At 53.6% G+C, this 26,607-nt stretch overlaps 1 protein-coding gene and 1 pseudogene across 2 annotated transcripts in view; both read left to right on the top strand.

The window, feature by feature from the left end:
- The first annotated feature begins 370 nt into the window (after window positions 1-370).
- TENT4B (terminal nucleotidyltransferase 4B) overlaps window positions 371-26,607 on the top strand; it is a 43,023-nt gene continuing 16,786 nt past the window's right edge. The window contains exons 1-2 of one of the 2 annotated variants that reach the window (XM_059668085.1): window positions 371-472; window positions 1,052-1,635. In XM_059668085.1, coding sequence (XP_059524068.1) covers window positions 1,085-1,635 — 551 coding nt within the window. In that variant the 5' untranslated portion in view covers window positions 371-472; window positions 1,052-1,084. Of the gene's footprint in view, window positions 473-649; window positions 1,636-26,607 lie in introns of those variants that run through there. The other variant, XM_059668084.1, reaches the window with a different exon arrangement.
- On the top strand, window positions 23,630-24,740 carry LOC132217602 (large ribosomal subunit protein mL42-like; annotated as a pseudogene).

Genomic DNA, 26,607 nt, shown 5'->3' with positions numbered 1-26,607 from the left:
TCCGCGCCTGGGCACCCGCGCGTGTGCACCCGTGTGCGTGGCCGCGCAGGGTGGGTTTGGGCCCACGGCTAACACACGCAACGATCCTGCACGTGCAGCCGCGCAGGGGGGCTGGGGCCCTCCGCGGGGGCCAGGGCGCGGCTGGGCGGGCGCAGGGAGGGCGCGGGGCGCGCGGGGCGGTGGCGCGGGCACCAGCGCAGCCGCGTCCGGGGTCGCCGAGCGCACGTGCGCGGGGCCGGGCACTTCCTCCCCGAGGCAGGTGTGCTCGGAGCCGGGGCCTCGGGAGGGGTCGGACACCAAGGACATCCGGGAGGCGGGCGGGGGAGGGCCCGTGGGCGGGGCGGCGCCTCCCACCGCCCCTGCCCCGCGGAGCTGACGCCGACTTCCGTCCGGCCTCCTCCAGGCTCCGGGACGCGGAAACCGAGACCGGCGGCGGCGGCGGCGCGCGCGCGAAGGGCACCCGGACGCCCAGGTACGTGCGGCTCGGTGCCCAGCCGGCGCCGGGACGGTTGGGCCGGGCGGTTGCGGGCACCGCTCGGCGCCGCGGCCTCTGTGACGCACGGCGCGGCCTCCGGGCGGACGGGCGGCGCGGGGGCGGGGCCGGGAGGGGGCGGGGCCTGGAGGGGCGGAGCGAGCGGGGCGGAGCCGCCGAGGCCCCGCCCTGGGGCCGGAGAAGCGAGGACGCTACGGAGCAGGCGCATCCCGCCGCCGCCGCCGCCACTGCCACCGCCGCCGCCGCCGCTCACCCTTCTCCGGAGCCGCCGCCGCGGCCGCCATTTGCACGGGGACCTCGGTGACAGGCTCAGCGGAGGGGCGGAGGGAGGGGGGAGGGCCCGCGGAGTCCCCGAGGGCGGGCGCGTCGCCGCCGGCAGCCCGGGCAGCAGCGGGAGCAGCGGGAGCAGCGGGAGCAGCAGCAGCGGCGGCGGCAGCAGCAGCCGAGGCCGGGCGTGCGCCCGAGGCGCGTCGGCGGCGGGCGGCCGTGCGGGAGGCCGGGAGGGGCGGGGGCCGAGGCCGCCGCCGTTTGATGGATCCGAGGATCGCCTGGTTCCAGCCAGAGCAGCTCGGACCGTCCAACAGTCTGTGGATGCAGATCTGGGAGACGACCCAGGGGCTGCGCAACCTCTACTTCAACCACCACTGTCACAGCAGCGGCGGCGCGAGCGGCGGCGGCGGCACGGCCACCGGCGGCAGCGGCAGCCCCGGCGGCGCGGCCCCGGCCCCGGCCCCGGCCCCGGCCGGCATGTACCGTTCCGGGGAGCGCCTGCTGGGCGGCCCCGCGCTGCCCGCGGAGCAGCGGGACTTCCTGCCCCTGGAGACGACCAACAACAACAACAACCACCACCAGCCCGCGGCCTGGGCCCGCCGGGCAGCCGCGGGTCCCTCGGCGTCCCCGGCCCCGTCGGCGTCCCCGGCCCCGCACTCGGCCGCCGTCCCCGCCGCGGAGCCCACGGACCCGGCCTCGGGCAGCAGCAACAAGCGGAAGCGTGACAACAAGGCCAGCACCTACGGACTCAACTACAGCCTGCTGCAGCCCAGCGGAGCGCGGCCCGCGGGGGGCGGCCGGGCAGACGGCGGCGGGGGCGCGTACAGCGGGACCCCCTGGAAGCGGAGGAACTACAACCAGGGAGTCGTGGGGTGAGTGGTGGCCCTGCGGCCTGGCGGCCCGGCCCTTGCACACGCGCAGCGGGGCACACGCCCACAGAGGGGGGTGGGGGGAGCCCGGGCGAGGCCACCCCGCTGGGCCTTTTTCACCGCCGCCTCCCAGGGGCCTGATGGACGTCCCTTCATCTGTCCACCATGCTCACCTTCCCCTAACCCTCCTTAGCGGTCCGCACCACTCCCCTCTCCCCCTCAGCCATCCACGCCCTCCCTGCACCGCCCTTAGTCATCCACACGCTCCCTCTAGTCTAGACTGTCCACATCTTCTCCGACCTTATCCATTCATTCTGTCCTCACAGCGCCCCTCCCCGTGGCGCCCCCCCCCCAAACAGTGACACACACCTTCCCCGACTCCCCCCTGCAGCCCTCCCCACCTGGCTCCCATCCTCACTCCCCAGGGTGAGGCCGCTTGGCACGGGGAGAGCATTCATTCCCCCAGAACGGTCCTGCGTTGGGACCTTCTGGTGGAACAGGACCCGGAGCTAATTTCCTTGCCAAGAATAGAATCATCCAGAAAGCTCCTCCCCCTCCCCCAATCCCAAACAGGAATCGCCAGCCCAGTGCGGCTTTGCCTGCTATTGGCCTTTTGCTCCATCGGTTAATTTTTTTTTTTTTTTAATTTTCAAAATGTATCATCTTAGCGATGCCAGATGCTGTGGGGAGTGAGGAATGGGGTGAGGGCTAAGTTTAGGCTGGTGGGGATGGGGAGCTCTTCTGCTGCGGCCCATAGAACTTTCTAGGAGTTCATGGCCTCTGGCCCCAGCTCCTGGCTGGCATGGCCAGGGCCTGCCAGGGCTGCTCATTCGAGGGGTAACTGTATGCTAATGAGGGAATGTTGCACCACTAATGACAGTCTGTTTAAAGTTCAGCTGGTTACAAAACGTTACAAAATGCAGTCTTTCCCTGACCCCTAGTGAAATTATGTACAGGCGCAGGGAAAGTTTTCAGCTAGGTTCCCTTCTGGAAAAGCCCTCTGCTGGGGTAGGACAGGTCACGGAGAGTGTGTGTGTGAGAGTGTGTGTGTGTGTGTATGTATGTGCGCGCGCGTGAATTTACCTTGAGTGTGGAGAATGAGCTTTCAGATTGCTTTCCCTCTGGGGAGGATGTCCTGCCTTATGGGGCTGCAGCAGGCAAGTGGAAGCACCGTTAGCCCTCCCGGTGGAGCCTGCGCTTAGATTCACCCGTTCAGGCCTGGGCAGACGTGCGGGTGTGCCGGGCCTGGAGAAATGAGGTGGTGGGTTCCGTCTGCTTCTGGTGGGCCGGCTCTGCCAGGCGCTACTGTTACACTCACACCTTTTAGGGAAATGCGGCCGAGCGAGCGTTTCAGGGCTGGCGCTGGGGAGCAGTCAGACCTGTCCTCACTGCCCCTCCCCAGGGGAGCCCTTTGGGGGTTGACTCCGTTGCTGAGCTCCACGGGCGCTCTCCACTGCTCTCCTCAAAGGCCCCTGGTTCCATCCTGCGAGTGTCGCCGGGCGGAGCGTCCACCTGCGGCTCCGTGACGAGCTCATGGACCCGAGGGGTTCTGGGGGTTTCTTCTCTTGGTGCCGGTTCAGGAATAAGCGCCAGTGAAGTTATCCTAGTCAACGAAAAACTTGAAGTTCCCTAATTCTGATTTCCTGGAGCTTCTATGTATGTGTCTAGCAAAGATCCCTTAGACATGCAGAATGCTGGCTGCCTCCTCCTGATGAGGAGGAGGCCTTGTCCTGTCCTCTCCTGGCCATTGATGGTTGAAGGTGCTATGAGAGGGTCGCATTTGAACTTGAGGCAGGCAGGCTGGCCTTGTTCAGATAGCAGGTTGTCCTCACAGGGATTACGGAGAGGAACGTCTATTTCCCGGAGGGATTACTGTTTAAAACTGGTTATGAACCTGTTTTAACACTACTTATCACTTTATCAGACTTTCCCTTTGTTTGTTTCCTCCTTTGAGAGGACGTCAGCAGTTTAACACATTTTTTAAATTTTTTTATTTAAGAGTGTTTTTGTAAGAGTGTCTGCTTAAAGATTCTTGTTTGATTTATGGATCCTAGTTCTTGACGGTTGGGGGAGTTTTGCTGTTTTGAATGCAGATGTTTAAAACATCTGAGTTCAGAGCGCATTGTTAGGCTGTTCTGAGATTAAATATAGTAAAACTGTTACCAGCATTCGGAGCCCTGGCACATGGCTGACGTTGAGCTAATAGGTGAGCCGGTTGTGGCGGCCCCGGCCTCCGTGGGAGGGACAGGAGAGCCGAGCACAGGGCAGGGGCTGGGGCTGTGGGGCAGCTGGGTGCCGCTCTCACATCTCCGTCTCAGCGTTCTCTGCCTCAGCCGAGCGGGTAGACTTCCTGCCCGCACCCTCTGTGGCCGGTTCAAATCCCGGCTGGCCCGTCGCCCCACTCTGGATTCTTTTGGTTCCCTCTTGACCTCCTGAAGCACTTGCTTCGTGCTGAGGGTAGAGCTCGCCTGTCTACTTTTTTTTTGATGTGTATGTGCCTCCTCACCCGCTAGGCCACTAGCTAGAATGGGCATTTCTTAAATGTAGAGCAAGTTACTTAGGCTTCATCCTGAAGCTCTCATAGTCCTGCTTCAAACAGTTACGTTTGCCCGGCTCACCACAGCCCTCCCTGTGTCCCCACAGGCCCAGGGAGTGTGTGCACTTCCTTTTTCTTTAAAAAAAAATTGTTTTTTCAATCCTCACCTGAGGATAGGTCTGTGGAAACATTGACCGATGGACCGCCATACGTGCCCCAGCTGCGGATCAAACCTACAAACTTCCCGTCTAGGGCAGCGGTTCTCAACCTGTGGGTTGCAGCCCCTTTGGGGGTCGAATGACCCTTTCGCAGGGGTCGCCTAAGACCATCGGAAAACACATCTATAATTACGTATTGTTTTTGTGATGAGTCACTATGCGTTAATGATGTCCAATCTGTAACAATGAAATCGGGGGTCACCACAGCATGAGGAGCTGTGGTAGAGGGTCGCGGCATCCGGAAGGTTGAGAACTGCGGGTCTAGGGGATGCCACGTCAGCCCCCCGAGCCACACCAGCCGGGCGTCTTGTCTTCATTTGAAAGTTGCTCTCACTTGTTTTTTTTCCTGGGGGTTCCTGTCCCTCCCAGGCTCGCCGTGGCGTGGGAAGCAGTCCACCTGCTCCTCTGATTGTCCATGAAAAAGAGCCATGAGCCCTTTTCTTGTCAAAGATTTAATTGTTGATCACCCTGGAGAAAGAAGGGAGGACGAAATGTGCAAATACAGGAAACCTATGGAGTCAGGGTCCTTGGGCTGAGCCCCCATACCCGGGAACGTCCTGTGTCAGGTGCCTGATGCTCGTTCCCGCCCATTGGAAAAGGCCTGGCTCAGTGGCTGCGCGTCTACCTGTGAACCAGGAGGTCGCAGTTCAGTTCCGGGTCAGGGCACAGGCCTGGGTCGTGGGCTCGATTCCCGGTAGGGGCGGTGCAGGAGGCAGGCGATCCATGATTCTCTCTCATTGATGTTTCTATTTCTCCCTCTCCCTTCCTCTCTAAGATCAGTAAAAATAAAAATCAGTCAATACAAAGTTTGAGTTGGCCGCACTGCCAGGACCGGAGAGATTTTTTCCAAGGGTTGGGTGACTAACACCATGTTCTGGAGCGCACATGTGGCCGCGGGACATTGAGAAGACCCCGTGGGAATCCTCGGTGTAAGGACTGACCTCTGGGACGGGGTGATGGGTGGGAACGGGAGGAAGAGCAAAGAAATGCGAGCGGTACTTCAGGGTGAGGAGGGAGAGGATTTGGACCCATGTGGACTTAATCAACAGCTACCGTCTTGACCTTGAGGGACTGGGGAAATGTTGGTCTTCTTGTTGATTTGGAGCAAAAGAGGGTGATGCGGAGGTGGAGCTGTCCAGCAGGGAGTGGAAATTTGGGGGCTGCGATGTCGGGGTCCTTGCGCAGTGGGGCCGTGTCTTTCCCAGGGCCCGTGTTCCGTCGGTCACAGTCCACGGTGCGGCCGCTGTTCTTCAGCACTGGCGACATGGCCGCCGCCTGCCCTGCTGCCCAGCTGCCCAGCACGGTGAGTGCTCGGTGTCAGTGCTGGGCTCCACGGCGGGCAGGCAGGCGGCCTCACACGGGTTGGGGATGAGGACCTCGGAGGCCTTGTCCCGCGTGCTTGCTCCCCACAGAATGATTTTATCACTTCTGGGTGCGTGCAGAGGGAGCCCCGGTGGCTCCCGTGGCTAGAACCTCCGGGTCATTGAGATCTGTAGCATCGGGCGCTGGAATGTGCTTTCGAGACGACACTCCACTCGGTGTTCTGCAGGGCAGAGTCCACAGGACGTGGCACTCAGCCCCGGGGCTTCCCAGCACCCAGTGGCCGGTGTTCAGCTGAGTGGCACTCCCGCCACGGCTCATCTTCCACCCAAATCCGTGACTGGCGAGCACCGTCGGGGCAGGATCAGTGGCATTTCAGCCGTGGGATCTTCCAGCCCCGTTTTTAAGTTTAGATGTTGGCATCTACCCTGTGCTCACACAGAAGGTGTAGCACGTGTATTTTCATTATTTTTTTATTGATTTGATAGAGGGGAGAGAGAGAGAGAGAGAGAGAGAGAGAGAGAGAGAGAGAGAGAGAGATCAACGATGAGAGAGAATCATCGATCGGCTGCCTCCTGCACACCCACCACTGGGGACTGAGCCCGTAACCCCGGCCTGTGCCCTGACTGGGAATCGAACCCTGGCCTCCTGGTTCATGGGTCGATGCTCAACCACTGAGCCACGCTGGCCGGGCCAGAAGGTTTAGTGTATTGCAGGGACGGAGGGATGAGAAAGGGGGTACTAGAGGGTCTAGGTCTGGGAGGGGGCGCATGTGAGAGAACAGTTCTGGTCCGGGGTGTGCGGTGGCCTTGGATCCCAGCTTCCAGTGAACCCTGGTGTTAGGAGGCCACAGGGCCCCCGGGAGGAAAACTCCAGGCGCCTTTGCTGGTATTGGATCGATCAGATGTTCTTACACCTGCTGGAGCGGAGAGAAAAGTGTGAGCCATTTTTTTTAATGGAAAATAGAAAAACAAGCTGTTGTATGTGATTTCACTCAGCTTTCTGTCCTCCCGTCTGTCGGATCCATTAGAGTAGCAGTGAGTGGAGGCAGCTATTTCAGGATCACACCCACGGTGCCAGGGATGTGTGTGTGAATCACTGACGCGCACATAGGTGTGGAGTCATCTTGAAAGGGCTATCGGCCAATGAGGACGGTGATTTGCAGCATTCGGCCCAGGTCCCGGCCGCTCGTCTGAGCATCCCGTCTGCTCCTTCCGCAGAGCGGGCCGGACCGCGGCCCCGGGAGCAGAGCAGAAGGTTCCGCCCGCCCTCAGAATGCGTGCGAGGGGCCCAGCTGCTGCAGCCACAGCACCGTCTTACAAGCGGCCCGGGATCATGCATTCCCGGGATAATAGTGATTAACATTGAGGGCGCCTTCTGAGCGAGGCTTTCATTCATCTGTTTCCATGCTCTAAGTTCCCGGATGACATAAGGGGCTGCAGGCCGTAGGGAAATCGGAGGTAAAGATTTTGAAGAAAACCCTGCCCGTTCAAGCCTGAAGCAGTTGTGGCCGCGTGCGCGTGGGAGACGTCATGCCGCTCTGGCAACTTCCCTCGGCGCCACTCGCGCCCTGCTGCCCGCGGAAGCAGCCGGAACCGTGTGCAGACACCTGTGTTCTCAAACTGCGCGCGCTCGAATCAGGGTGTCCATGTCGCCCCTTTATCAGGCTCCACGCCGGCAAACCTCCCCTGTTGTTACAGTCACATTCTCAGGCATAGCTCACTACATGTTTTATTATTTTTTTATTTATTTTTTTAAAAAAAATACATTTTATTGATTTTTTTACAGAGAGGAAGGGAGAAGGATAGAGAGTTAGAAACATCGATGAGAGAGAAACATCGATCAGCTGCCTCCTGCACACCCCCTACTGGGGATGTGCCCGCAACCAAGGTACTTGCCCTTGACCGGAATCAAACCCGGGACCCTTGAGTCTGCAGGCTGATGCCCTATCCACTGAGCCAAACCGGTTAGGGCAACATGTTTTATTTTTTACATTTTATTTTGTTTGTTTGTTTATTTACTTATTTACTTTTATCCTCACTCAAGGATAGTTTTCCACTGATTTTTAGAGAGAGTGGACGAGAGAGGGAAAGAGAGAGAAACATCGATGTGAGAGAGACACATTGATTGGCTGTCTCCTGCACGAGCCCCAACCAGGGCCCAGGCCGGGAAGGAGCCTGCAACCGAGGTATGTGCCCTTGACCAGAACTGAACCAGGGACCTTTTGGTCTGCAGGCCGATGCTCTATCCACTGAGCCAAACCAGCCAGGGCTACATTTTATTTTGAAACACAGTCACACAAATTTATAAAACATATACAGCAAGATTCCATGTTCCCCTCCCCTAGTGCCATGGTGACATCTCACATAACTGCAGTTTGATATCAGAACCAGGAAATCGGCATCATTACAACCCACAGCCTTACCCCGACTGCACCAGTTTTATAAGCACTCATTTGTGTTGTGTGTGTAACTCAGGACTTAAAGGGCCAAATTTCGGTTTGATTCTTAACAGTCATTTTAACTCTTTCTCTTTTCCGTGAAGCATTTTACAGTGTTTCCTCTGCGTGGCGCTTTTTCAGCGGCTGGTGTGAACGGAGCGTGGCTGTCAGTGGAAACGTGAGCGGGGACTGCAGAGCTGCTTTCAGAGGGCCCGTCCTCCGGCGCTCGGAGCAGACTTCGCCGTCTGCTGGCTCGCCTCTGTTCGGGGGTGGACTCCGGGGTGCGTGTGGCTTTCGGCGGCGGGAGTTCTCTTTTCTGTACGTTTATATCTGAGCGAGGCTTCCAGACCGTGTGGAGCACACGCTTCTGTCTTCAGGTCGGTCCTAGAACAAACTTCACTGGGAGCGCGCTCTGCACCGGGATGGACCCTGGGCTCTTGCTTGGATTTTGTCAAAATAACACAGTGCTTGGCACTGTCGCGTGTTGCAAATTTCTGCTTAAACGAGCCTGAGAGCCCGTTGGGGCTGGGGTGGAGGAGCTGTAAGAGCTCCTTTCCGGTCGCTTGGCTTTAGCACCGCGCTCGGTCTGCGGGGACCTTCGGGTTTGCATGTCCAGTCCCGGGAGTTCGCTCTTCACCTTTCGTTTTCTTCTGTGTGTGAAATCACTGCTTCTTAGAATATGCTTGTTTTTAAAGTCAGCGTGTATCTTGCATGCCGCTAATAAATGCTCATTGTCAGAAACCAGAAAATACAGCTAAACCAAAGGAAGAAAAAATAGGCCCTATAATACCACGGCCAGGATATAACTACCATTAACATTTTGGTATCAGTATTTTTAGACTTTTCAATGTATGTATACATTATATCCTTTGTTCTTCTCACCAATATGGACTCCTACTGTGGGCATACTTACAATGTTTTTTTAAATGTATTTTTATTCACTTCAGAGAGGAAGAGAGGGAGAGATAGAAACATTAACGATGAGAGAGAATCATGGATCAGATGCCTCCCGCACGCCCTCTAATGGGGATCCAGCCCACAACCCCGGGCCTGTGCCCTGACCAGGAATCAAACCATGACCTCCTGGTTCCAAGGTTGATGCTCAACCACTGAGCCACGCTGGCCAGGCTAAGTAATTTTTTAAAATACCACCGCGCACATGTTGGAATGGCTATTATAAAAAAAGACAAGAAATGGCAAGTATGGGTGAGGCTGTGGAGAGTACGGAACGCTTGTGCATGTTGGCCGGAATGTAGATTGGTGTTCCCACTGTGGAAAACAGCATGGAGAGTCCTCAAGAATTTAAAAATAAAACTTCCATATTATTTAGCAAGTCCCACGCGTGGGTATTTATCTGAAGAAAAGGAAAACACTAACTGGAAGGCATCTGCACCCCCATGTTCACCGCATACGGCTGATTGTGGCTGAGACATGGGAGCAGCGAGGGCCTCGGGAGTGAGTGGAGAGTGTGGTGAATCCGTACGCAGTGGAGGGTGCCCAGCCACAGAGAGTGACAGCCTGGTGGCCTCGAGGGCGTGATGCTCAGGGCAGTGAGTCAGTCCTGCATGACCTCACTCATGTGGTATCTAAGCACAAACAGCGTGCCGTATAGATGCGGATAGCAGATTAGTGGTTGCCAGGGGTGGGGCGTGGTGGGAGTTGGGGGGTGAAATGGGTGAAGGGGGTCCAAAGGTACAGACTCCTGGTTATGAGTCCTGGAGGTGTGGGGCACAGCGTGGGACCGCACCTCATACTCTGTTGCATATTTGAAAGTGGCTAAGGGAGTTAATCTTAAAATTTCTCATGAGAAGAAAAAGAAATCTCTCTGTAGGTGACAGATGTTCACTGGAGTTATTGTGGGGATCTTTTCCTAGTGCAGGGCTGGGCAAGAGTGGGTTTACAGTTGTTCATATGGAAAAATACACTATCGACAAATACGGAACCATATGTTATATACCTGAAGCTGATATACGTCAGTTATACCTCCATTAAAAAATAACTTAAATAATTAAAAAAAGATGAAAGAATTAAAAACTTTAAAAAAGTTTATTGAATTTAGAAAGAGATAGAGAAACACTGATTTGTTGTTTCACTTATTGATGCATTTATTGGTTGGTTCTTGTGTGTGCCCTGACCAGAGATCCAACCCACAGCCTTGGCGTATCAGGACCAAACTCTGACCAACTGAGGCATGCAACCCGGGCATGTGCCCTGACCTGGAATTGAACTGTGACCTCCTGGTTCACCGGCCGGGCTGCAATTCACCTTTTTAAAGTGGTTTTAGAAGGTTGTGTGACCATCACCGCTATCTCATTCTAGAACAGTTTCATCACCCCCCCGCCCCAACTCCCTAGCCCTTGGCAGCCTCATAAAGACTTGTTGTCTCTGTAGATGTGCTGTTCTGGACATTTCATATACATTGAGTCATACAATATACAGCCTTTGTGCCTAGTTCTTTCACTTAACGTTTCAAAGTCCATGCATGTGGTAGCGTGTGTCAGTACTTAATCCTCCTTCTGGCCGGATACTCCATTGTAGGAATATCTCACATTTCGTTTATCCACTTACAGGTGATGGGCATTTGGGTTTCTATGTTTTGGCTCTTGATGCTGCTTCACACATTCGTGTGCAAGTTTTTGTGTAGACATGTGTTTCCATGTCTGTTGGGCGAATACCGAGGGTGGGATTGCTGGGTCATATACAGCGGCTGTAACACTTTTCTCCCCTCCCCGCCGTGGACGAGGGCTCCAGGTCCTCCACGCCCTTCCAGCACTTTTCACTGTCCGCCTTCTGGGTGACAGTCACCCTCGTGGGTGAGAAGTGGAGTCTCCGTGTGGTTTTGTCTGCATCTTCCTATGGCTCATGACGTTCATGATGGCGGCCCATCTTCCTGTGCGTATGGGGCAAACGTATATCATTGGAGAAATACCTATTGGAATCCGTGGACCATTTTAAAAGTTTTGTTGTTGAATTATAGGAGTTCTTTCTATGATGCTCCCCTTACCAGATGGATGGTTTGCAGACATTTCCTCCCATTCCACCCCACTTTCCTGAGCGTGTCCTTTGGAGCACAAAGGCTTGCTTGTTTTCCTCTAAACTGCAGTTCCTATAAGCGGATTCCAGTTCACCTATTATTTTTTTCTGTTGCTTGTGCCTTAGCTGTCATGTCATAGATACCATAGCCTAATCTAAGATCCCGGAAATTAATCCACATGTTTGCCTCTAAGAGTTTTATAGTTTTAGCTCTTACATTCGATCATTGACCCATTTTGAGTTCATTTTTGTGTGTGGTGTGAGGTAGGCGTCCATCTTCATTCTTTTGCTTGTGAATAACTAGCTGTCCCAGCATCTGCATTTTCCAGAATGTTCATGTGGCCTTTTAGACTGTCTGCTTTCACTTAGCAATCTGCATTTAGGGTTCCTTCGTACCTTTCCTGGCTTCGTAGGGGCTTTTCTAAATGCTGAGAGTACTGTGTAAGGATGAGCCCATCACCTCCGGAAGGACCTGACTGTTCTAAGTTTGGACAATGATGACTAAAGCTGCCATCGATGTGTGAGCAGGTGTTTGTGTGGGCATACAGAATCGTCCGTATATGCCTTTATTGGCCTCTGACTGTCCATGGGCTCAGGAGTGATGGCCCTTCTTTCATTCTGAGATTAGTAATTTGTGTCTCCTTCCTTTTTTTCTTAGTTCATCTGGCTAGAGGTTTGTCAATTTTATTGATCTTTTCAAGGAATCAGCTTTTAATTCCATTGATTTTTCTCTATTGATTTCTTCTTTTCACTGATTTCTGTTCTCATTTTAATTATTTACTTGTCCTACTTTAAATTTAATTTGTTCATCTTTTTTTAGTTTCCTAAGGTAGAAACTTAGATAATTGATTTTTTTAAAACATATTTTTTTTATTGATTTCAGAGAGGAAGGGAGAGGGAGAGGTAGAAATACCAATGATGAGAGAGAATCATTGATCAGCTGCCTCCTGCATGCCCCTTACTGGAGACTGAGCCTGCAACCCAGGCATGTGCCCTTGACCAGAATCGAACCCTGGGCCCTTCAGTCCACAGGCTAATGCTCCATCCACTAGGCCAATGGTTCTCAACCTTCTGGCCCTTTAAACACAGTTCCTCGTGTTGTGGTGACCCCCAACCATAAAATTATTTTCGTGGCTACTTCATAACTGTCATGTTGCTGCTGTTATGAATCGTCATGTAAATATCTGATCTGCAGGATGGTCTTAGGCGACCCCTGTGAAAGGGCCGTTCGACCGCCAAAGGGGTCGCGACCCACAGGTTGAGACCTGCTGCACTAAGCCAAACCGGCTAGGGCAGTGGTTGGCAAACTGCGGCTCGCGAGCCACATGCGGCTCTTTGGCCCCTTGAGTGTGGCTCTTCCACAAAATACCGACTTCTGTGCAATGGGCCACGAAGTTTCAATTGCACTGTATGCGCGCCCGCACGTGGTATTTTGTGGAAGAGCCACACTCAAGGGGCCAAAGAGCCGCATGTGGCTCGCGAGCCTCGGTTTGCCAATCACTGATTTAAACTATATAGGTAGGTACGTTGTTATTAACTTAATTAGGGTACTCCTAAGCTGGCCTTTGCTACAAACGTCCTAAATCTGATTGAGGTATGTTCGCTGAGGTCGACCCCTTCCAACTCTCCCATCTTCATTCATGCGTGAATCGGGAGTGCCTCCCCCACGCTGCGTGGCCCGCGGCTGCCTGTGCGAGTCTCCCGCACCCCCACTTCTAACGCCACTTCTTCAAAATAGACTCGCCCAGGCCGAAAACCGACTTCTGTGCGTGGGCCACGAAGTTTCAATTGCACTGTATGAGCGTCCACACGTGGTATTTTGTGGAAGAGCCACACTCAAGGGGCCAAAGAGCCGCGATTTGCCGACCACTAGTTTAAGTTTAAAAAATTTGGCTTTCAAAAGAAATTTTAATCGTTGTACTGTTGATAGTGGGTCTATTGACTAATGAGTTTGCCAACCACTGGGCTAGGGCGATAGTTGATTTCTTCGGCTTCTCTTTTCTAATGTTTGCATTCAGTACTATAAATTTTCCTCTGCTTTCTCTGTGTCCCCTAAGTTTTGATAAGTTGTATTTTCATTTTCATATAGTTAGAAATATCTCTTGAGACTTCATTTAGGGCCCATGTTTTATTTAATCTCCAAGTATTGTGTGATTAATCTCCAAATATTGTATTTTGGGATTTCCTGGCTATCTTTTTTGTTACTAATTTCTAGTTTAATCTTATTGTGGTCTGAGAGCATACTTTGTATAGTTTCTGTCCTTTTAAATTTGTTAAGGTGTAGTCTTGTTAGGGTGTAGAACTGTAATCTGCTTATGTGATTTCTTTTTTGTTTTTTAAAATCTTTATTGTTCAGATTATTACAGTTCCTCTTTTTCCCCCCCATAGCTCCCCTCCACCGGGTTCCCACCCCCCCTCTGCCCTCCCCCCTCCCCCCAACTGTCCTTATCCATAGGTGTACGATTTTTGTCCAGTCTCTTCCCACATCCCCCATACCCCTTTCCCCCCAAGAATAGTCAGTCCACTCCCTTTCTTTATTTTTTTTAAATTAAATCTTTATTGCTCAGATTATTACAGTTGTTCCTCTTTTTTCCCCCCAAAGCTCCCCTCCACCCGGTTCCCCCCCCCCCCCCCTCAGCGCTCACTCCCCCACCCCCCACCGTTCTCATCCATAGGTGCATGATTATTGTCCAGTCTCTTCCCGCATCCCCCACACCCCTTTCCCCCCAAGAATAGTCAGTCCACTCCCTTTCTATGCCCCTGATTCTATTATAATCACCAGTTTATTCTGTTCATCAGATTATTTATTCACTTGATTTTTAGATTCACTTGTTGGTAGATGTGTATTTGTTGTTCATAATTTGTATCTTTACCTTTTTCTTCTTCTTCCTCTTCTTAAAGGATACCTTTCAGCATTTCATATAATACTGGTTTGGTGGTGATGAACTCCTTTAGCTTTTCCTTATCTGTGAAGCTCTTTATCTGGCCTTCAGTTCTGAATGATAGCTTTGCTGGATAAAGTAATCTTGGTTGTAGGTTCTTGGCATTCATCACTTTGAATATTTCTTGCCACTCCCTTCTGGCCTGCAAAGTTGAGAAATCAGCTGACAGTCGTATGGGTACTCCCTTGTAGGTAACTGACTGTCTTTCTCTTGCTGCTTTTAGGATTCTCTCTTTGTCTTTTGCTCTTGGCATTTTAATTATGATGTGTCTTGGTGTGGTCCTCTTTGGATTCCTTTTGTTTGGGGTTCTCTGCGCGTCCTGGACTTATAAGTCTATTTCTTTTACCAGGTAGGGGACGTTTTCTGTCGTTATTTCTTCAAATAGGTTTTCAATATCTTGCTCTCTCTCTCCTTCTGGCACCCCCATAATTCAGATGTTGGTACGCTTGAAGTTGTCCCATAGGCTCCTTACACTATCTTCATATTTTTGGATTCTTTTTTCTTTTTGCTTTTCCCGTTGGGTGTTTCTTACTTCTTCGTACTTCAAATCTTTGACTTGATTCTTTTTTAAAAAATATATTTATTGATTTTTTACAGAGAGGAAGGGAGAGGGATAGAGAGTTAGAAACATCGATGAGAGAGAAGCGCCGATCAGCTGCCTCCTGCACACCCCTTACTGGGGATGAGCCTGCAACCAAGGTACATGCCCTTGACTGGAATCAAACCTGGGACCCTTCAGTCCCCAGGCCGATGCTCTATCCAGTGAGCCAAACCAGCTGGGGCTGACTTGATTCTTGCGATCCTCTAGTCTGCTGTTGGATCTCTGTATAATATTCTTTATTTCAGTCAGTGTGTGCTTAATTTCTAGTTGGTCCTTTTTCATATCCTCGAGGGTCTCACTAGACTTATTGAGGGTCTCACTAAATTTATCGGTGGTTTCTAGAAAATTCTTGAGAAACCTTATAACTGTGGTTTTGAACTCTGTATCCAGTCGTTTGCTTTCCTCCGTTTCTGTCATTTGTGACCTGTTTCTTTGTCTCCGCATTTTTTATGCTTCCCTGTGTTGGTAGAGTGGCTTTGTGTGCTAGGTGTCCTGCAGGGCCCAGTGGCTCAGCCTCCCCAGTTACCTGAGGTGGACACTCTAGGTGCACCCCTTTGTGGGCTTTGTGCACAGTCTTGTTGTAGTTAAGCCTTGATTGTTGTAGGATCACTGGGAGGAATTGACCTCCAGGCCAGTTGACTGTGAGAATCAGCTGTGTCTGAAGTGGGAGAACTTCTGTGCTGGAGACACCCTTCTGGGGCAAGACTTGCTTCAGTGGGGCTTTGGTGCTCACTGAGTCTGCCCCATGAGTGTGTCCCTTATGGATCTGAGGAGTTGTAATCTGGATGGTCCCACTCTGACCACTGGGTACACTGGCACTTGGATCTCTAAGGAGGTACTAATTTAGCCTCTGCCTGAGGCTACCCAGCAGGAGCTACGGAGAGATCTGCAGATTCCTCTTCTTTGTTTGGAATTTGGAGGTGCCCAGATGAGGCCCAGCTGTGAAGCAATGCAAGCTGTTGTGGGGCCTTGGGCCTTCTTTTGGATGTTCTGGGTCTCTCTGACCCAGCTGCAGTTTGTTAGGTAATTGTAGATTGCAAAGGGCCAGGGCATTCATATGCAAAAGCCTCTGCCACAGCCTGGGTGGTGTGGTGTGTTTTTTTAAACATATCTCTCTTGTATGTGACTTCCAAATAACATATGGTTAAAAAAATCAGAACGAAGCAACCCATGCGGTGTCTACACCTAGTGAAATATTAGTCAGCCTTAAAAAGGAAGGAAATTCGACACATGCTACAACATGAACAAACCTTAAGGACTTGCTGAGTTAAAAACAGCCAGTCACAAAAGACAGCTGTGGAATGACTGTATTTCTGAGAGTCCCCGGAAGTAGTCCAAGCCATAGAGACAGGAAGTAGACTGGTGGTTGCCAGGGGCTGGGCGGGGGTGGGGTGGGGGTGGGGAGGGTTAGAGAATGGGAGTGTTTAGGGGGGCGCGAGCTTCATTTGGGGAGAATTGCGAAGTTGTGGAGCCAAGCTCCAGTTGTGCAGCATAAGTCAGTTCTGGGGACTCTACGCGGCGTGACATTTTGTTTTAATCGATAATTTGAACCTCAGGTTCAGTGACTTTACCACGTGTCACGGCTGGTGAAGTGACTTTGTCTTTACCTGGAAGCAGGTTCTTAGCGCTCGTCTCTCACAGGTCTGTGTACCTGCCAGCCTCACCTGGGATGTCAGATACCCCAGGGCTGGTGTCCATCCCACCCCAGCCTGCCCTGCTCCCCCCCCCCAGCCTGCCCCGCTCCCCACAGCCCCCCCAGCCTGCCCTGCTCCCCACAGCCCCCCCAGCCTGCCCCGCTCCCCACAGCCCCCCCAGCCTGCCCTGCTCCCCACAGCCCCCCAGCCTGCCCTGCTCCCCACAGACCCCCCAGCCTGCCCTGTTCCCCACACCCCCCAGCCTGCCCTGCTCCCCACAGCCCCCCAGCCTGCTCTGCTCCCCACAGCCCCCCCAGCCTGCCCTGCTCCCCACAGCCCTGCAGGTCGTGGTGTTCTGCTTAGCGAGCTGGGCAGGTAGCTCTCCAGCCCATTACTTCAAACAGGGTCTCCGTCTGAGGGAGTGAAAAGCAGTCTCCAGTGACCGGAGCCCGGCTGCTCCTGAGATCCTGGCTTATAGGTCTGGGGGGGAGGGGGGCACTCATATCATATTTTTAAAATCGTAGGCAGCACAGGTTGAGAAGTGCTGCTCAAAGGGTCTTTTCAAGCAGAGGTTCAGAATCCCCTAGCTGCGCAGATTAAAAGTAAAAATGCTTATTAAGAAATTTGAGATTTGTCTAAGACTTTTTAGAAATGTGGTCTGGTGCCGAACGTGCTTTTTTTGTTTGCTGTGTTTTGGGTGGTGAGGGATCTGGTTGTTGGTAAACAAGGAGGGGTGTTTGTATTGTTGGAGAGGGAAGGGTGTTTGTGTTTAAACGCGAGGACCGTGTGTCTTCGGGCCTTCATCAGTGAGATTCCTGTGATCGTGTGGACTTGACCTTCCTTAATGGCACATGAGGTGAGTCACATGCAGTTTACAATGCAGACATTTTTCTTCATTTTAATTATGTAAATAAGGCATGAATTTATTTCCTCCTAAGAGGAGAATAAAAAAAGATTAATATGTATTTTCATTGATTTTAGAAAGGAGGAGAGAGGGGGAGAGAAACATCAATGATGAGAGAATCACTGCAGGCCGTCGCTCTATCCACGGAGCCACACCGGCCAGCGCCGTACCATCATTTTTAAAGCCATTTCCCATCAGAGACCCCAAAGGTGTTTCCAGTGTTGCCTGCTCAGCACCGCGCGGGCGCTCGCACGTGCCTCCTGTGCGCAGGCCCAGTGAGTGCTGGCACGGGGTGGGGTTGGATGCCAGGTTACCCCCTCCGAGCTGTGGTGGCTGGAGGGGGGCTCGGGAGAATTCGCTGGACTTGCACGTGATTGAGTGGGAACACAGCATCGCAGAGCGCATGCCCGTGTTTTGTTTGTCACCGTCACAGCGACGAGGCCCGCTCTGGGTTTGCCCCCTGAATGCCTGCCTGCCCAGCGCCACTGTGCTGGGTGCTGACGGGGCCGCATTCGCCAGAAATGCTGAATTAGGTTTGTGATGTGAGGATGATTAACAGATAATGGTTGCCAGAATAATTGTGTCAAAACAGCAAGAAACAGCAAGAGAATGTGATGTGTCCTGCATTTCCTTGGTGCTTGCCTACTGTCATCGTGTTAGAAACTTTAGGTCGGGCATTTAATCATTTTCCTTATAATTTTGATCAAGTTGACTACAAAATAACAACAAACATGCCATTTCAGAGAAGCCCTTTATTATGAGCTGCCAGCTATTTCTTAGTCTCTCAACTCTTGTCTGTGTCTTCGTAAAAGACCCATTAAACAATAATTTCCATCCACGTGGGCGGTCTCACTGCTTCTGCCGCTCTGCACGGCCTTTTCCCCGGGTCTGCCTGGCCGGTAAGCGCAGCAATCGGAGGGGCAGATACGCTTCTCCCCATCCAACACCAGGGCCTGCGTGGCGCTGCCTGCGCTGGGCCTCCGAGGGGCTTTCTGTTTCTGTTGTGCACCCAGTGCCGGGAGCAGGCCGCGCGGCCTTCCAGCCGGATTGCGGGGTCCCTTCTTCCAGGTCCCGGAAAGACCCTGATGGTCACCACTGAACGCGGGGAACTTCGCTGAGGGCTTCTCCGCTCCTCTCTCCTCCCCCGAGCAGCTTAGGTCTGACCGCCGTGCGTATGGTTGTCTCGGTGCAGTGGCTGTGAGGTTTGCCCCTGGGTGTGTTGGTGCGTGTCTCTGTGTGTGGAGGGTGTGTTGGTGCGTGTCTGTGTGTGGAGGGTGTGTTGGTGCGTGTGCTGTGTGTGTGAAGGGTGTGTTGGTGCGTGTCTGTGTGTGGAGGGTGTGTTGGTGCGTGTGCTGTGTGTGTGGAGGGTGTGTTGGTGCATGTGCTGTGTGTGTGGAGGGTGTGTTGGTGCGTTTCTATGTGTGGAGGGTGTGTTGGCGCGTGTCTGTGTGTGCCCCTGGGTGTGTTGGTGCGTGTGCTGTGTGTGTGGAGGGTGTGTTGGTGCGTGTCTGTGTGTGTGGAGGGTGTGTTGGTGCGTGTCTGTGTGTCCCCTGGGTGTGTTGGTGCGTGTGCTGTGTGTGTGGAGGGTGTGTTGGTGCGTGTCTGTGTGTGCGGAGGGTGTGTAAATGTGTCAGTCATAACGTCCTCCTGTGAGCTGCACTGCTGCGCTGGTGTCTAACTCTTCTCCTGCTTATCACTTCCTTATCTGAAGGTGAGGTAACGGTGGACTTGGTGACATTGAGTGAGGACATTGGTGTTTGTCCTTGGCCAGGGGGTCAGTCACGTGCCCAGCAGCAAGGTGAGGTGCACAGCCGGCCGGCCGAGTGGGAGGCTGTTTTCTCGGAGGAGGCCCCGCCGCTGTGCAGACTGTGCCGCTGTGCAGTGAGGCAGGGCCTCGGCAAAGGGCAGCTGAAGGGCAGGTCACGTGTGCCCACTGGTGAGGAAGTTGATGGCGGAAGGGCTTGTGTGTGACCTCCTGTGGCTGCTGGGAGACCATCCTGTGAAGCCAGCGGGGCCCGGGGGGGAGGGTAGGGGGGGGAGCTGGGACGGGCTGTGCAGATTTTACCCCCTGGTGACATGTGAGAAGCTACTGGGACTGTCGGACTAGGTTGTGGTGACCCTTGATTCCTAGGTCCCCTTTGGGTCCTAACAGAATGTGGTCTATAAGTGTTTTAATATTTCTTTTTTAAAAAAGTATATTTTATTGATTTCAGAGGGGAAAGGAGAGGGAGGGATAGAAACATCAATGATGAGAGAGAATCATTGATCAACTGTCTCTTGCACGCCCCCTAGTGGTTATTGAGCCCGCCACTAGGGCATGTGCCCTTGACCAGAACCCGGGACCCTTCAGTCCTCAGGCCAACGCTCTATCCATTGAACTACACCGGTAAGGCTGTTTTCAGTCTTTCTAAAAGGGTAACAACTTGCTTGTTAGCTTGCTCCACGTGCTAAATGACTAAAGTGTCGAGTTGCTTTGTTCAGGTTTTTCTAAGTCGTTCATTTCCTGGCTGCACAGTCTTCCTGTGACTGACTTACAGACCCCCCTGCTCCTCTCACTGTGCTTTGTGGTGGCAACAGTTACCTGCTGATGGAGTTTGGGTTGTAGCCACCTTCTGGCTGTTGTGAATAATGCTGTGAGTGTTGGTGTAGAGGTGTCTGCATTTCTGGTTGCAATTTGAGTTTACACCTCGGGGTGGCATTGCTGGGTCAGATGGTGACACTGTTTAACCTTTGTAGGGCTGCCCAGCTGTTCCGCTGTGGCCACATCATCTGACATCCCCTCACCGAGGCAGGGGGCGCTGGCCCTTCTGCATCCTCACCAGCACTTTTTTTTTAAATCATAGCCGTCCTAATGGGTTGAAATGGCATCTCGTGGTTTTGATGGGCATTTCTCTGATGCCTAACGAGGTTGACTATCTTTTCTTGTACATATTGGTTATCTGTGTATCTTCTTTGGAGAAATGTCAATTCTTTTGCCCATTTTTGTGTGGTGTATTTTGTTGTTGTTGTTAAATTGTAATAGCTCTTCAGATATTTTGGATAGTAACCCTTTATCAGATATGTGATTTGCAAGTATTTTCTCCCACTCTGTTGGTTTCATCTTCCCTTTATTGATAGTGTCCTTTGGTATATGAAAGTTTTCAATTTTGACAAAGTCCAAGCTACCTTTTTTTGTTGCTATTGCCTGTGCTTGTGATATCATATCCGGCCCTGCCAAATGCCAAGTTCCCTGCCGACTCCGCCACGTTTCTTTTCGTGTTTTCAGCTTTAGTTGGTAAGGTTGGGTCTTTGCTCCATCCTGGGTTGACTTCTGTGTGTGGTGTGAGGTAGGGGTCCTGTATGTAGTGTGAGGTAGGGGTCCTGTATGTGGTGTGAGGTAGGGGTCCCGGGTCATTGCTCTGTGTGTGGATGTCCAGTTTCCCCGGCCCCATTGGTCCAAGGCTGTCCTTCCCCTTTGGCTGCTCTCAGCACCGTCGCTGAAATTGTTATTACAACGTGAGAATGCACACAAGTATAACATGCTTATCCTCAAAGACTATAAAAACAAAACGAACTAACAAGTTAAATTCATATAAAATGACGAAACCAATAAAAGTGGAAATGAGTGTTATGGGACAGATGACTCAGTCCAGTCAAATCGCTGCCAGTGTGAGCTCGCTATGCCAGCCGTGGTGTCGCGAGCGCATTCCAAGTGCCTTTCTTGCTCCGCCACGTGCCCACTCAGTTCTCTCCCCACCTCCTCCACTCGGAAACCCTCCGAACTTGCGGGTGTGCGCTGTGCACCTGTCAGGGCTGACTGCTCCTGACGAGTGCAGACCCGTCCCGGTCCCGGTTGGCGGTGGTGTGGTGGGAACAGACACGGGGGCCGGGAATCCCGGGCGGCTCCCTTCCCGGGGAGGCACGGGGTGAGCAGGGCAGGCTTCTGCGGGTGTTTTCGGGGTGATACTGAAATGAAAGCACAATGTGAAGGTCCCCACAGGGAACGATGGGCTGGGATGTGTCCGCCACTTCGCTGAGACCCGGCTCCATGTGTGACTCACATGACTTGGTTCCTGTGATATCCAGTTGGAACAATTAGAAGGAGATGCTGACATTCCAGTTTCGGGGGGAGGAGCTTGTTTTTCCTTTTAAAAAAAATAATTTTTATTGATTTTTAGAGATAGAGGAAGGGAGATGGAGAGAGGGAGGGAGAGAGAGAGAGAGAGAGGGAGAGAGAGGAACACCAGTGTGCAAGCAGAACACAGACTGGCCGTCTCTTGTGCCCCCACCGGCTGTGTAACCGGCCGTGTGACCGGCTGTGTAACCGGCGATCTGACCGGCAGCCCTCGGTGCCCTGGACGGCCACGCCGCGCCAGCGAGCCCACGGGCTTCTCCTTCCCCTTCCTGTGGCGCCTCCATGGGGTGCGGCCATCTGCCTTCCCACGCTGCTCCCCTGGGCACAGGCCTCAGGCGTCCTCAGTGCTGATCTGTAGCCTGCATCTCACTGCCATGGCTTCCCCCCGCAGCCGGAGGAGAAGGGGTGGCTGGGGTGCTCCCGGGTGAGTGTGTGTGTGTGTGTACACTAATTTGGGGGGCTGTCTGATCTCCTAGTGTGTCCCTGGGACTTCACAGCTTTCCCTGGCCTCAGGGCTGGGGCTGAATGCGTGGAGCCGGCAGCGGTCGGTGAGTGAGCAGGGGCTGCCTGCGTGGGAGCCCATTAGAAAGAGCAGCCAGGCCAGGCGCCCGCGTGGGGGTCGGCAGAGGCTCCTCCATGCAGCGCATGCAGACGGGAAAGGTAGTGGCAGGTGCGCCGGGCATTTACTACTAAATGGATCTGGTGTGAGGCTTACACAACATACATGTGCGGCCGGGGGTTGTGTAATCCATGCTCTAAGTGCTCTGTCTTTCTGTGGTCAGGGTGGCTGCCCAGTGGAAGCGTCAGGCGTGGTTTCTGCTTCGTGGTTTGTGAGGAAAGCTCCAGTTTGGAACCGGCGGGGGGAGGGGGGGTTGATTAACATGAAGGTGGTCTGCTCTTTGGCTTTCGTCCTTTCTGTTGTCACCATGAACTTCGTGGCTTGTTTGTGGGAGCTGGAGACGGGGCCACATCCTCTGAGTTGTTGCTTTTATTTTAATACTCATCCTCGTCCTCATCGTCGCCACGGAAGGAAGAAACCACCCTGTTCCCTGTCCTGGCGAAAGCAGAACAGATGCTGGTGACAGTGACTTGACTGAGACAAGCCTACAGACATTTGTCTGTTAGTGTCCGCCTCTAGCGGGCGAGGACCGTGCAGACCCGCCCATCGCCTGATGAAGCATGGCCGGCCATCCAGTGTGCACGGGGCACCGCGAAGCTGGCAGCGCCCGGTGCCCGTCGGGCGGGACGTGGCTGCGCGCCGGCTGGTCGGCCTGGTCGTGGTTGGGCTGGAGGCCTGTCTGGTTGGTTATAAAACACACAAACGTCCCCAGCTTTTCTACGTGACAGAACACGTGTAAGAAGGGAACAGGGTTTCACTCACTGGAGCATCAAAACCCCCAAATGATGGAAAACCAAGCCAGACGTGGGAAGAGGAAGGAAAGCCACCGGGAGCACGGAAGACTGGAGCAGCGTGGGAATGCCGTCCTCACAAACCAGTGAGCCTGCTTCTGAGGAGAGGCGTCAGCAGGCAGGAGCAGCCAAGGACGTTTTTGAAAACAAGCTCGAGATGAGTTCGGGGGAGGACTGGTTTTGTATGATCAGCTGCTTATCGATTTACACAAGAATTTCGCCGGGTGACCTGAGCCCTAGAATATTCAGAACGGCAGCAGATCCGAAAAGAAAGCCCGCGACAGACCCACGGCCCGAGTTGAATGCGGCACCGAGGCTGCGTGTGAATCGGGGCTTTGAAGGGCAGGAGGAAGGAAATCCTCTTGGTGTAAGCAAAACCCAGGCGAAGGCCTTTATGGTGCCCGGTGCCCGGGGTGCCCGTCGCGCAGCGGCTCCTGGGCGGCGGCTCCCGGGCGGCTCAGCACCCGGGGCTCCTGGACGTGCCGCGTTCCCCGGGCCGGCTCCCTCCCCCCCTGTGGCCAGGGCTTCCCTCCTGCAGCTGGAGGAAATGGGGGGCGGCTGTGGAGACCCCGCGCTTCTGTTTGCACAGCTCGAGGCCAAGGAAGAGAACGACCTTGCGGAGTGTCGGTGCGCAGTCCTCAGGAAGCCGCCCCGCGGGCTGCGGGCCATGTGCCCGCCCTGGGCCATGGCCATGGGGTGACACCGACGGGGTGTCCCACGCCTGCTCCATCCAGAACCGCAGCCTCCCCGGAACCTCACCGGACGGACCGGACGGACGGACGGCAGGGACAGGGCTGGCTCCCCACGGAGTTGCTGGGCGAGGGCCAGGGGCCAGGCCACGGGACAGGCTGGAGCGTCCTTTTCTCCATCAGTAAAGGGCGCTGGGAGGCAAGATGGCGGGCTCGCGGTGAGCAGACGTCAGGGGTGAAAATAGGTATGCCTAGAGGCAAATTTTAAAAGCATTTTCTCTTCAAGTATTTTTCCATTCCACCTGATAAAGCATCTTGATTCACCATGGCCGTATTAGCAGTGAAATGGGCGATATCAAACAGAACCATTTTGAAACATTTATTTCCAATCCAGAATGGAGCTTTGTCATAAATCCACATACTCTTCTCTTCCAGATGATGGTAATTGGAAAGTAGAACTTGCTTTGAGCTCTGAAGGCAGGACAAAAGTTTGCTACCATCCTTCTGTGGATATTCCGTATGAACACACCAAGCCTGCCCCTCGGCCAGGTCCTGTGCATAATTATGAAGAAACAGGATCAAATGCTGAGAACCAGATTAGAAGGAAAGATGAACACTTGGAGCAGGGACCCGCGATAGAACAGCTTAGCCAAGTGCTCTCTGCCACTGCGCACCGCTGGTGTCCTTATGGACAGTGTCATAGACGTCGTAGGAAACGGCATCCTCCAAAAGACAGGTGATAATGAGGTTTTCAGTAAAATGCCGTCCTGTTCTCATTTGCCATTTGAGAAAATGCAATCAGATATATTCACTACTATGTTATATAGTAAAATAATAATAAAATGTCTTTTCAAAAAAAAATAAAGGGCGCCGGACACTGAGCAGCTGTTTGAAAAATAAAGTTACGAGTGAGTGATAGTTCAATAAAAGGAACAGTCACCAGAGAAACACGTCGGATTTTGTAAATAGACTCTAGTTTTTGAGCTGTTTGAGGTTCGCGGCAAGTTGAGTGGCAGGTGGAGAGGCTCGTCCCTTCCCACGGGACCACCTTTGCTGCCGGGTCCTGAGCTCCCGGTGGTGTGCGTCGCGTGGGTTGGATAATGTGTGACGACGCACCCCTGTGTGTGTACAGGACAGTCCCGCTGCGCCCCTGCCACCCTTCCCCCCCTTACCTCTGCGAACACTCACCCCTTTACCGTCTCCGCATCGTCTTGCCTTTTCCCGAATGAGTTGGAGTCGCACCGTCCATGTAGCCTCTTCGGTCAGCTTCCTGTGTTTAGTAACACGCAGGTGAGGCGCCTCCGTGCTCCCCGGCTCTGGTCCCTCATCCTTCTCAGCACCGGCTGGTCCGTGTTGCCGGGCTGTCGGTTGACCCACCTGCTGAAGGACCCGTGGCTGCTCAGGGCCTGGCAGGATGAGAAAAGCCGCGGTCGCCTCGGCGGGGTTCTGTGTGGACACGTCCCAGCTCACTCGTCAGCACCCAGGAGCGTGGTTGCTGGGCCGGACGGTACGAGTGCTCAGTTTTGTAAGAAGCCGCCAGCCGCCCTCCCGCGTGGCTACCCACGCTGCCCTCCCGCGCGCTGTGTGTGTGTGTGTGTGTGTGGACTCCTGCGGCTCCACGTGCTCCCGGCAGTCAGGGAGTGATCTGGGTTTTGGCCGTTGGGATAGGCGTGCAGTGGTGTCTCGTGGTTTAATTGCAGTTCCCTGGTGACACGTGATGCCAGGCATGTTTTCATGTGCTTGTTTGCCGTCTGTTTTGGTGAGTGTGTGTTAGGTGCCTGTGTAGGTCTTTTGCGGAGTTTTGGGGTGGTTTTGTTGAGATGATATTTCTATACCTGTTCCTTATCAGGTTGTGGGTTTTGTAGGTAGTTTCTCGAGGCTGGGGCTTGTCTCCTCATTCTCTGACAGTCAGATACTTCCCTAACCTCAAGGCGAAAAGCTTGGAAACTGGAAAAGGGAGACCTAACGCAGAGACCGCGGGCTGATGGCTAACGACTGGGTCAGAGCTGCGCAGGACGGTTTGCTGTACTGTTTATCTTGTTCAGCTCATCTTTTGAAGTTTATGTCAGAATTTTAAAATAAAAATGATACCACAAGAGGAAGGGGGCGCATGCAGCACAGGGCGCCCATTCCGACACAGGTGGCATTAAGTGGCAGCGCCTCCTGTAGGTGGGCGTGGCCTTGCAGGTTACCGCCCCCCACACTCCCTAATGCATCCCCACTCCGCAGGGGCAGCTGAGCTGCCCTTTCTTGTCACCAGTACATTCATTTACCACAGCCATCTGTTCCTTTTCGCAAAGAGTCATAGGCATAAGTCCACGCAAATAAACAGCCTATACACATTGAAAAAACCTCACAGAATGGAAAGACTAACAGGAAAGGGTATTTGCCATACATCTCGATGACAAAAGGCTAATACCCATCTCTATATATAAAACCCTAAGCAACCTTACGACCGAATGACCGGAATGACTGGTCGACCAGTTGCTATGTCGCGCACTGACCACCAGGAGCAGATGCTTAGTGTAGGAGCTGCCCCCTGGTGGTCAGTGCGCTCCCACAGCCAACCTCCCATGGCCGGCCAACCTCCTCTGGTCCCTCCCATGGCCGGCCAATCTCCTGCGGTCCCTCCCCCTGCCCTCCTGCTCCCCCGCCCCCCACCCGGCTGGCTGGCCAACCTCCCATAGTCCCTCCCACCAGCTGGCCAACCTCCCCCGTCCCTTCCCCTGTCCCTCCCCCAGGCCAGCAGGCCCCGATCGGCCCTGGTCGCTGGCCAGGCCTAGGGAACCACACCTATGCACGAATTCGGGCACCAGGCCTCTAGTAATATATAAAGAATGCCAGTGAACCAAAAAGAAAATAACAAGCACAACAAAAAGTAAGAATAAAAGCTTAACCAATGTTGATCCAATAAATTTAATAAAAAATACTTACTTTAAAATGTTTTTAAATGAATTCCCAGTAGGCTTTATGCGTCAGTTCCACCCAGTGGCTAATTGAAGGGGCCCTCGGGGTGGAGCGGCGGAGCCAGGCGTGGGCGTGGGGTCTCACGGCTGCTCGCTGCCCTCAGGTGACTGGTGTGTTCGGTTGCTCTGTTTCCTGCGCGCTTTTCCAAACGGCTGCAGATTCCCATC

This window comes from Myotis daubentonii, chromosome 15, assembly GCF_963259705.1.
Source record: "Myotis daubentonii chromosome 15, mMyoDau2.1, whole genome shotgun sequence".
In the NCBI taxonomy this organism is placed as follows: Eukaryota; Metazoa; Chordata; class Mammalia; order Chiroptera; family Vespertilionidae; genus Myotis; species Myotis daubentonii.
The sequence above is the reverse complement of the archived record's forward strand: the minus strand, read 5'-3'. Positions and strand labels throughout refer to the sequence as shown.